Source organism: Amborella trichopoda, chromosome 10 (assembly GCF_054954075.1).
Source record: "Amborella trichopoda isolate Santa Cruz 75 chromosome 10, AtrichopodaSantaCruz75HAP2 v2.0, whole genome shotgun sequence".
NCBI classification, from domain to species: Eukaryota; Viridiplantae; Streptophyta; class Magnoliopsida; order Amborellales; family Amborellaceae; genus Amborella; species Amborella trichopoda.
The window spans coordinates 40,490,258-40,501,543 of record NC_142345.1 but is presented as its reverse complement, the minus strand read 5'-3'; the positions used below and the strand labels follow the sequence as shown (position 1 = coordinate 40,501,543).

Genomic DNA, 11,286 nt, shown 5'->3' with positions numbered 1-11,286 from the left:
GAGTAGAGTCTCTCTCATGAAAGTGTCTGCATATGGTTTGTCTGCAAAACTTATAAGAGCAATAAATCAAACAAAACAGAAGCTTGTCAATAACCCTTACGGTACTTATCATGCTAAATTTATTTAACTTGGATTCATGAACATTAACAAATTAGAATTGGTACTTCTAATTAACCACCACGCTACACAAATCACAGACATCTGAGTTATGTTTTGCTTTGTAGACAAGATTCATCTGCACTGCCATCATGCTCAAGCGATAGAGAGAAGAAAACTTCGAATTGAGAAAATTATTAATTTCTGAAACAATTTATGATACATTGTCATCTTTTTAAGGTATATGCCCAACACTTCAACACTATGATACAGTTAAGAGAATCACCAGAAATCCCCACAAGAACATAGGCCTCCCTCAAACCGATGAAATCGAGCTGCATCTCTCACTAGAATTTGTCTCCTGGTTATCTTGGATATGAACTTTGTAGCAGTGTGACAATCACCACACACTCTTAGGTTCTTCACAATTCTAATAGGCACGCCCTCAGGTAAAAACATCAGCCCAAAAGCTATGGCCAACTTCTCACTATGGTGGCCAAGCATCTCCTCTTTCCTCTCATCCTCTACATCATGGAGCACAGAGTTCAATTCGGGAACATATCCCTCATCCTCCATTCTCTCCCTAAGCTTCTCCAGCTCCCTATATATCTGATCAGAACATGGGTGAGTTTTATCATCGGCCATAAAACAATGAACTTGGTTCTTGTACTTGATCCAGCTAAAACCAGGCTCTTTTCTCACTCTTCTCTCTCTCATGCCTCTTCTCACACAAGCCACTCTCTCCCACTGCCCCAATTTCGCGTATATACTTGAAAGGAGAATATAACTTGCAGGGTTATTTGGCTCTAGCTCTAGAAGAGAATCCGCAGACCATTTGCCAAGAGTGGGATCTCCATGGAGTCTGCATGAGCTTAGAAGAGAAGCCCAACCAGTAGCGTCAGGTGGAAATGGCATCCTTTTAATGAATTCTTCAGCTTCTTTTAGCTTTCCAGCCCTTCCAAGAAGATCAATCATACAAGTATAGTGGTCAGAAGAAGGAGAGATACCATGGGCTTTGATCATGGAATCATAATATCGAATTCCTAATTCAACTAGACCTCCTCTACTACAAGCCGAGAGAACAGCTATGAAAGTTACTCCATCTGGTTTAAGATTGGTACTTAGCATTTTTTCGTATAACTCAATGGTTTCTTTAGCATTTCCTTGTTGTGCATAGCCTGAAATCAGAGCAGTCCATGAAACTTGATCTCTCACCTCCATTACAGCGAACATTCTTTGAGCTTCTTCGATGCTTCCGCACTTTGCATACATAGTTACTATGGCATTGGCCACCGTGAGAAAGTAATTCAAGCCTGTGATCACTGATTTACAATGAAATTGAGAGCCTTCTTCCATTGAGGCAAGACTAGCAGAGGCACTAATAACACTTCCTAGAGTGTAATCATCAGGTTCAATCCCATTTCTTTGCAATTCACAAAACAATCTCATGGCTTCTTCATTGAACCCATTTTGAGCATAACCCACAAGCATGGCAGTCCAAGAGATTACATTCTTTTGGGGAATTTGAGTGAAAATAGTTTCTGCGCTTTTAATAGCCCCACACTTCGAGTACATGTCCACTAGAGCACTACCAGCAAAGAGATTCGACTGATAATTTGTTCTTATGATATAGGCATGGATCTCTTTGCCTTGTTTTAAGGCCATCAGAGCTCCAATTGCAGTTAAAACACTCCCAAAAGTGAACTGATCAGAAGCTGAATCTGCAAATTTCATCCCCCTAAAAAGCTCGAGAGCCTCTCTAGAGTGCCCATTTTGCATATATCCAGTGATCATGGTTGTCCAAGAAACTGAATCTCTTTCTCTCTCTGGCATTTTATTGAAAATCCACTTAGCTTCTTCGACCATCCCACACTTGCAATAGCCAGTAATCATGGTGTTGTAACTAACACTGTTTCTCTCTGATAACTCATCAAATACCCGCCTAGCCCCTTCCAAGTTAGAACATTTTACATACATATCGATCAATGGACTGGTTACAAAAGGATTGGATTCAAAACCAATTCGGATAATTTGGCCATGAATCTGTCTACCCAGTATCTCTAAAAACTGCTTTGAAGAGAGAATCAGCAAGAGAGAGAAAGTTATCCTATTGGGTGTTTGGGAATTATGCAACATCTCTTGATAAACTTTTATCGCGGTTTTTCCATCACCCCAATTCGCATAACCAGATAAAACAGCATTCCAAGAAACACCATCTCTAAGGGGCATCAATTTGAAGAGGTTTTCCATCTCTCTAAGAAAACCCCATTTTGAATAACCAGTTATCATGGAGTTCCATGAAATGAGGTTTTTGTGGGGCATTCGGTCGAACACTCTTCGAGCGTAGGATAAATTCCAAGACTTTGCATACAGGTTTATGAGGTTGTTGGTTACAAAAGTGTCTGTATTTTCCATGGTTTTGAGAATAAGGCAATGGAGCTTCTTGCCATGGTGGGGCTTGGAAGGGTCTGGTAATTGTTTGAGGAGAGAGGAGAGGAGGGCCGAGAGGTTGGTCATGGAGGTTTGCAGATTGGGTTTTTGAGGAGAGAGAATGGGAGGATGCTGATGGTGGAGTGAAGAGAGGGTGGAGAGAGATGAGGTTCTTTGCTGGTGGAGAGATGGCATTGTGAGGCATCCTCTCTCTCTCTCTCTCACGCTCTTTCTTCTTCCTAACAGACACTGATATCTCTCGCGTAGAGGAAGCAAATTCAAATGGAAAGGGACAAGAATAGGCGGGTCTTTTAGTTCAAATTTGAAGGACATGCAGAGTGGGGCAACTCATCTCCCTTTTGGTTTATGAGCAGTAGCTTGTACGTGCGCAGTGGTTGCACATGTGTTCAAGAGCACACATAAGGTATCCCTCGTCCTATAGAAGTAAGGCGCACCTTGGGATCGAATATTATAAGACCATTCACATTCACTTTTTGTACAAGAAGATCACAATTAGTTATAGTCATTGCATGTTGAATCCAATATATTGAAATGCATCACAACTTTTAAAAAAGGGAAAAGTTTATATGGAGCCGAGGCTCTAAACAATCAAATTTGAGCCTATCTCAAAAATTTCACTAAAAGATATTGTTTTGATGCCCAAATATCTTCAAATTGATCATCTCGACATCAAGAGGCATGAACATGAGAAAAAAAAAAATCGATTTCAAGTTTTGGAAATAGTGTATTTTGTAATGCATTTTTTGACCGTCAATTTTCAAGATTTTCAAGTTTTCATAGATCTGTCGATCTATACCGTTTTTTAAGCTTTGAACTTTATAAATGAAAATGAAAATGTATTTTAAGGCTATCCCAAAGATTTCTAATGTCGAAACCACATATTTCGATACTATTTGAAAGTAGGTTCTAATTTGATTGTTTAGACTTTAGAGCCTAGGTTCTATACAAACTGCACCCTTCAAAAAATCTTATTTTGGACTTTATGTTTAATTAGTAATGCATTCTCAACTACCTGATTTCACATCTAATAGTCACTAATAACTATGACTTCGTTGTATCAATAATAAATGGTTTTATTAAATACATTTCCTTTTGTATAGCTGTATAAAAATTTTTAACCGGGTTACGAGGAATTTCTATCAAACATCTTTCAACTCTAATTTGTGAACATAGCAAAGAAGGTATCTAGATACAGAAAAGGACTTTGCCATGTGAACATTTTGACCCTAGAAACTTGAACACGGTTTGTTACTTGAAGCTTCGCATTGGCATCACCTTGGAAAAATTGAATACCAGTAATATGGCATTCTCAAACACCATTAAAGTACGACCCGGCATCAAACTTTAAAGGGTCGTTCGAAGTAGGCTTGTTCAACGGTTGAAGGTAGGCTATTCAATTTTTAATTGGTCTCACTTGTTTCATGGGCCAAATTACCAGCCCTCTCGAATTCTAGAATTCTGTTTCATCAAAAAAAGAACAGAACAAGGAAGCACATTTAGTTTGCTCTATGATCAGTGACCAGAGGTTTTCACCGTAAGAATGAAGCCATGAGAGAGAAAGAATCATCATTAGATATCTCTACAACACACAAACAATTATAACCACCATTCCCTTGTATAATTAAGCCAAGGAAAATTCAGTATCAAAGAAAGAGAAAACTGTAAAAACATTGCTTTGGATTAATTGCACCTCCTAGAAGTGTAAAACTCATGCCCTGTTAAACTTCCCTACAACAAATCTGAAACAGCACCCTCATCTCTTGCAGGTGGCTAACACAACTCTGCATTTACACTGAAGATTCTTCCAGTCTCTTCTTCTTTATATCTCCAAGATAAATTCAGAGATACAATCAAACAGGATGTGTCATCTTCCTGAACCTGAGAACAATCCAATTTCTTCTGAGTTAATTAACGTCAAGAGAACATCTAAACAACTGCTCCTTGATCCCTCGGCAACATAGTTACTTCAATTTTGCGTAGAGAAAAGATGGCTGAGTTTCCTATAAAAATAGCTATTGATGCTGAGTCCCAATGGCAAAGAACTGTTCATGTGTCCATGTCATAGAAATGAGATGTAGGAGACCAACATGAAATTGTGTTGAACTAAAGCTCAACCTTCATATGACTTGGGGGAATAGAACCTGTAGAAATGTCATTCTTAAGAGTTTAGAAAGCATGGGTCTCTCTCTCTCTCTCACACAAACACACACACACACACACATACAGATAATTCACTTGTACGATAAGAACACATACATGTGGCATAAATGCATACATTCCAGTTTGCAAGTGCAGATGAATAACAAACAGAAACACTGAATAAAATCCAGAGAGCAAAGAGAACAATTTGCAGATGAAATCTTAATTTAAAGGTAATTCACAGATAAAATTCCAAAAATGACAATAAAAAGCAATCAATCATATTTCATCAGAATTACACAGCAAAAGCTTGAAATAGAATAATCCTAAAGATATCATTGCATCAAAATAAACAGCATGAAGCAAAAAGGAAATGCAATTGAATCATGCCACATGCAATCAATTAAACATATTTCAAATCATTTAAGTATAAGACCTAAACAAGGCGCAATAACAAAAGCACGTCAACTAGCTATTTCTGAAAATAGACCACAATAGTTCAAAACCTCACCATTCAGTTCTTGAGTACTGAAAGGGATACTGGGTCCAAAACTCATCTGGACTACATTGTGTAGGTCATCATCCCAGACATTTGCCACCTGTAAATAAAATTATCGAAAAATATATAAACTTATTTTTCATTTTTTGGTACCTTCCTTATCTGTTTTGGTAATCCATGCAACACTATGAATCACTTTGGGTTTCCAATGACAGGTACTGGTTTTAAAGAAGCAGATTAGTTTTCTATCTGAAAAATCTGCTTAGGAATATCAAAATCTGAATCATTCATTCAACTGAAAACCTATTTATTTAAGGAAACAGTTTAGTGGCTAGTAGAAAGACAAAACATCCATTGCTGCTTCTTCAAAAGAAACAAGTTCTTAGGATGGCCATAACAGCCAAAGATACAGCAAAATAAGGCAAGAATTTCCATAGCACACATTCAAGTGCAATCACAAAGAAACCTTTTGATATATCTTGAGAGAGAGAGCTATATATATAAGGATTGTCTACAAAGAGACTATTTATCTTTTGTACGTAGAGGTCACAATCATTACACTTATTAAATGTCAAATTGGATGGCTTGGGGTAAGTCACGAATTCCAAGATTGTTTTTTTTGGGACTTTTTGTGTCTATTCAATGACACTCTTACAATCACCCATTTTGAAATGTAAGAGATAAGAATGATTGTTACTCTATGTACAAAAAATAAATGGTCTCTTTATATACATTCCCATTATATATATATATATATATATATATATATATATATATATATATATAAGCCGTCCATTTTGTTAAGATGCTTAGATCTAGGTCTTAGAAGGATTTCTTTTCAAACTTTTTAGATAGATTTGTTATCATTAGATGAACAATGTTGACAAATAAAAAAAATGATATTGAATTCCTAAAAGCCTAGATCTTAAATTCACCAAATGGATTGTCTAGATTCGTTGTTGGAAGGAACTCATTTTAACCATATGTAGGATGCAAATTGAATTTTATTTTTTTGGAAATTGATTATTGGGATGAAGAGAGGGTATGTGCAAGTTTTGGAGTCATACAAATGCTACAAACATAGTTTTCTGGAAGTGTGGTTTCATAATATTATCATACAACCGATGCATGAAATCATTCATCAGATATATATATATATATATATATATATATAGAGAGAGAGAGAGAGAGAGAGAGAGAGAGTTCCAGAAAACCTGAGTTGCAGAATCTTTATATCCATTCATGGTGTTTAAATGAGGGTTCATGGTTCTTCTCAACATTTCAACTGGGTTTGCAACTCCAGGGATTCCCATTTGGACCAATCCCTGTTGAGGGGGATGCATATGTGGATGGGCCATGTTCATATCTGGCGTAAACCCAACAGAAGTTGATGTACTTCCACGTGCTTGAAGAATCTATTGTGGACATACATATTAAAAGTACAACAAAATACAAGAAAAGGTCATTCTCAAGATTACTCTTAACAAAGAATAAAGAGAACAAAGAATTTACATAACTGTACTAAGATTACTTCTTTCATAATTACAGAAAACAACTAGGTTAAAGACATACAAATGGTGAACTGAATTACTTCGTTTATGGCTTAAACAAATTCTTCATGCAGCACATGGCAAGCAAAATGATTCAGAAAAGTATAATGTAATCTAATGCACGATTGAAAATCAAATCCCACTGGGTTCATCATCGTTCATTGAAATGATGAATGGTGATGACACAAAAGTGGGATTCACGAGAACAGGACATATGCCAGGTGATGGGACCAATTCTATCCATAACCATCACTTAAATGGACAGTGATTAACCCAATGGCAATGGTTTACCGCAGTCCATTTGGATCATAAAATGTGACCCCAAACGATCAATTACTGAAAACAATACAAATGAATTTGTTTAGCAAGAACTGATGTATATGGCACCCTCCAAACATACTTACATCTTTCTGAAGAAGCCCTTCTAAATTGAAGTCTAACCTTGGATTTACAGCAGCCAATTTCATAGACAGAAACTGGATTCATAAGATATGATAATCCACATGAGATTTTCATGTTATACATTATGGAAAATTAGAAAATGTTTAAAAAATATGATGATCGGAAATTGGAAAATGGGTATCCTATACATCTGAAACTTCTTGATAGTACCTCGACCTGCCGTTGCAGAGACTGTACATAGTTTATGATCTCATCAAGCATGACTGCCTTGCCAGTAACCTTTATTCATAAAATTTATAAAGTCAAAGACCAAGTCAAATAAAAAAAATGTAAAACACCTTTTCATTCAAAAAAAATAAAAAGGGGGAAGGAAAAGTCATGTAAACTATTCAATTTCATATTGTTACCTTATTGCATCCAGGAACAAGGTCTTGAAGGAATTTCATGCGTTCACTAATCTTCTCTCTTCTCACCTTTGAGATTGAATTGAGACTAAGGGCTCAGTATTTCAAAAAATTTAATCTAAAATAAAAAATGCGGAGATGAAGGATTATGAAGAGAGCAGCTTACCCTTTCTGCAAGACTATGGCTATTTGTGGCCTGGCCTCTTCTCGCTCTAACATGGATGTAATCTTCCTTGGGTGTATCAGGATTTTGGGAATGATCTTTCTCTTGTTTTGCAGCGGATTTACTAGCATTAGGATTTGGGTTTTGATCACCACTTAATTTAGCATCTAAACTTTCATTAGGGATGTCTGAAGATGCATTTAAGGCACCTTCCATTTGGTCTTCAGCCTACAATATGAAAGGCAGGGAAAAGCAAGAAGAAGGTTTTCTATCACTGAAATGAACGATTAATAAGAAATCAAATAAGGCGAAAACTACACAAGAATTCAGAAAAAGAAATAATTTAGAGCTCTGGCTCTCATTGAATCCACACACGCACAACGCACACACATGCACACACTCACACTCACACTCACACATGCACACACGCATAAACACTCACACTTACACACACACATACAAACTCTCTCTCTCTCTCTCTCTCTCTCTCTCTCTCTCTCTCTCTCTCTCTCTCTCTCTCTCTCTCTCTCTCTCTCTCTCTCTCTCTCTCTCTCTCTCTCTCTCTCTCTCTCTCTCTCTCTCTCTCTCTCTCTCTCTCTCTCTCTCTCTCTCTGACATATGCCACATTAGTTGTATGCAAGGGTGAGAAAAGAACATGATAATGAGAGATAAGAAGCAGTCTACCTGAGTACTCCTCTTCCTTTTCTTTAAAGTCCTTGACATGGAAGCATTCTCCATGCTCGATGGTCGCTCATCTTGGCCACCACTAAACTCCACACCATCTGATTCATTATTCGTCGCCCCAATTGCCTCTCTCTCTTCATCACCATTCTTTTGTGCTGAAGCCATTAACATGCCTCCAAAATTTGTCTCACAAGCCTCAATTGAAGTATCAAGAGGCCTAGAACTGCTTATTTCTCTAGAAGCCTCTGCACCGTCCATTTTGTTATTCTCAGTTTGAGCACCATTAGAGGCCAATGTAACTGTGTTATGGTTCAAAATTTCAGGCATTTGATTTTGAAGCCCCCCATTTTTTGTATACGACATAACATCAGGAACACTAAAAGGGGTAATTATATCAGAGAAATTTCCATTGAAACAAGAGAACCGAGCCGCTCTTTCCACAAATGCAGAATCAGTGGAAAATTGGGCTAGGGTTTGAGGGGCAATTGGGCCCCCTGTTGGAATAAAAAGACCACCCTTCGGCATAGAATTCAAGGGGTTCCAACCCATTTCGAAACCTCTTTCGACACCAATTTCTCCCTCTGTGGCCAATTTGGGGGAACCACTAACAATTTCTCTCATGGCTGTGGCATTAAGACTAGAGCTACTGGTTTGCAAGCTGTTTTCATGGAATGTCAGATTGTGTGCCATTGTAGAGTGAGAATCCCATATGTGGGGGTTATCAGAGGAGACCATGTTTAAAGGTGGGATTGGGAATCTCCACATAGGAGGAGCTGTGGAGCTTGGATAGTCCAAGTGATCAGTGTTTCCCTTGTCTAACCCAAATTTATCTTTATCACTTGAATCCATGTTCCTCTTAGAAACAATGGCAAGAATACCAGTTCAAATCAACTAGTTTTTAGCAAAGATCACAGTCTTTTAACACACCAACAAATGACAATAAGGACTTAATGGCATTCAATTCAGCTATGCAACTCAAGAATGTAAGGGTTCATCAGGGGTGCTGTTCTGACTTGATCAAGAGATGAATTTTTGTGGTAACCACGAGGAGAGAGAAAGGTGACCATAGTTTTTTAACCTCGTTTAGGAGAGTTTAGATTCAGAACAGTGAAAAGAAACAACCAGAGAATCTATCGTCTTGAATATCTAGAGAGAGAGACAGGAGAGGGGAGGAGAAAGAAGGTGAGTGCAGTGCAGATTATGAATTATTGCAGTAATGAGCAGAAGAGAGAAAGCGTTTAACCTCACTGAAAAGCGTAAGAATCAAACCTCAGCAAGGTAAAACAACAAATATGTTGCTTGGAAGCGATAACTGACCCTAGAGAGAGAAAGAGAGAGGAGGTAGGAGAGAGAGAGAGAGCTATTGCACAGTAATAGGATGATGAATTCTTGAAGCAATCAACAAGGAGAGAGAAACCCAATTGTTGTAAGAACCAAAATCAGTTAAAGAGCCTTTCAAGGAATGAATACAACAAGTCACATAGAATGGAAAGAGAGAGAGAAAGAGATAAGTCAGTAAAAGTGGCAAGAGAAAACCAAGTAACAGGGAGAATGAGGAATGAAATAGAGCATAGCGATAAGAGACTTGATCCTATATTCAGTACTAACCTCCATTGGAGCTTTACTTGAAGTGGTTTGATTGGGGTTTTGTAATGGATTCAGGGGCTACCATTTCTGGGGCTCTGAAGCAGAGAATCAAATCATATAAGGGCTCTGGCCATTGGAACCAGAAAGCTGAAAACTTTGGGGAAAAAAGAGAGAGAAAATAGCAAAGGTTTCGTATTTATATCCACGCCTGCATCAGTAACCGAGCCCTTGAATGATTAACCACCGCCACTGCCTCTGTAAAATATTCGTCAAAACACCAGCTTTACTCACTTTCTCTCTCTAAAAATAGACGAGCGAGAAAACCCATCTCCCCGTTTTCCCTTTTCCCTTTTCCAGCGTTGATCCTTAGTTTTCTTTATTAGTGTTTCATCCTTTCTCTCTCTAGGTTCCCTAACATTTTCCTGGTTCTGTCAAGTTTTTGCTTCACTTTTTTTCTCCAGGTTTCTTTACCAAATCTGATAATTAAATTTTTCCACAGTTTCTCTCTCTCTAGAATTGTTCCCCATTCCTTGACTTATTTCCCCAAGCTTTTATTTTAACTTCTCTCTTTCTCTCTCTAGCTGTCTTCTTCAACAGTCGGCCTTTTCCTGTGTTTTTTAAACTTCTCTCTCTTCGATGTTTGTGATTTGAGGGATTGGCAGTGGCAAGTGACAGAGAATTCAGGGATTCATGGGAGCGAAAGTGATCTTTCAGAGTCCTAGAGAGAGAAAGCATTGAATTTTTGAGAGCTTAACTTTGGTCAAGATCCGGGAGAAGGGATCTCCAGCTGCCAATACCATGTACGGCACACACACTATGAGGCCATTTTCATTCTTTACAAAGAGAGGGGTTTATGCTCCATGCGCACTATTCGATCCCTCTCTCTCTCTCTACAATAACCTCTACAATTAGGGGTGGCAATGGATCGGGTCGGATCGAAGCAGACCTAGATCTAAATCCAGGTTTTTGACCCAGATTTAACTTGTTAGGTTCGCAAGTTAAACCCATGCCTGTGCCCGTTGGGTCTTGGGTCTATCTTGTTTGGCCTTAGGTCTAGTCGGGTCAATCGCCATCGAGTTTTTGCTTTTTACCTTCATATATTTACAATGAATCCGTTTGCCCTATATATTTTTTTGTGAAATTCATTTATCTTTTATACAAAGCGGTCACAATTATGTCCAACCATCCGATGTGAAATATGATAGCTTGGATGTATCAAAAAGTTCGAAAAGATTTTTTTTGAAGTTTGAGTTTGGTCCATGGAATAAGTTCAACAATTTAATTTTATATACAATGACAAATATTAATTAT

The 11,286-nt window shown here is 37.9% G+C and overlaps 2 protein-coding genes across 4 annotated transcripts; both read right to left on the bottom strand.

Moving 5' to 3' along the window:
* Positions 1-281: 281 nt before the first annotated feature.
* On the bottom strand, positions 282-3,039 carry LOC110007252 (pentatricopeptide (PPR) repeat-containing protein). The gene has a single exon (XM_020667132.2). The coding sequence runs from the start codon at positions 2,857-2,859 to the stop codon at positions 379-381; it is 2,481 nt and encodes an 826-aa protein (XP_020522791.2). The 5' UTR covers positions 2,860-3,039; the 3' UTR covers positions 282-378.
* A 1,059-nt stretch (positions 3,040-4,098) lies between these two features.
* Positions 4,099-10,843, bottom strand: LOC18433984 (basic helix-loop-helix (bHLH) DNA-binding superfamily protein). 3 transcript variants are annotated; one of them, XM_088848928.1, is made up of 9 exons: positions 9,997-10,478; positions 8,389-8,687; positions 7,708-7,932; positions 7,545-7,610; positions 7,348-7,416; positions 7,140-7,211; positions 6,400-6,600; positions 5,198-5,285; positions 4,099-4,688 (listed from the first exon to the last, which is right to left on the bottom strand). In XM_088848928.1, exons 2-9 carry the CDS (start codon positions 8,644-8,646, stop codon positions 4,651-4,653), a joined length of 1,017 nt encoding a protein of 338 aa, XP_088705054.1. In that variant the 5' UTR covers positions 8,647-8,687; positions 9,997-10,478; the 3' UTR covers positions 4,099-4,650. The 3 variants fall into 3 exon arrangements, with proteins under 3 accessions (XP_088705054.1, XP_088705052.1, XP_088705053.1); XM_088848926.1 differs by having other exon boundaries at positions 8,389-10,843; XM_088848927.1 differs by lacking the exon at positions 7,140-7,211 and having other exon boundaries at positions 8,389-10,505.
* Positions 10,844-11,286: the final 443 nt, after the last annotated feature.

What these genes read in the sequence shown, in the direction of transcription:
- LOC110007252 (XM_020667132.2), bottom strand. Translation starts at nt 2,859, where the DNA reads ATGTCCTTCAAATTTGAACTAAAAGACCCGCCTATTCTTGTCCCTTTC.
- LOC18433984 (XM_088848926.1), bottom strand. Translation starts at nt 9,237, where the DNA reads ATGGATTCAAGTGATAAAGATAAATTTGGGTTAGACAAGGGAAACACT. An exon ending in CTCTGCAACGGCAGGTCGAG is followed by an intron (nt 7,212 to 7,347) that starts GTACTATCAAGA and finishes TTATGAATCCAG; the next exon opens with TTTCTGTCTATGAAATTGGC. An exon ending in ATAAAGATTCTGCAACTCAG is followed by an intron (nt 5,286 to 6,399) that starts GTTTTCTGGAAC and finishes TTTTATTTACAG; the next exon opens with GTGGCAAATGTCTGGGATGA.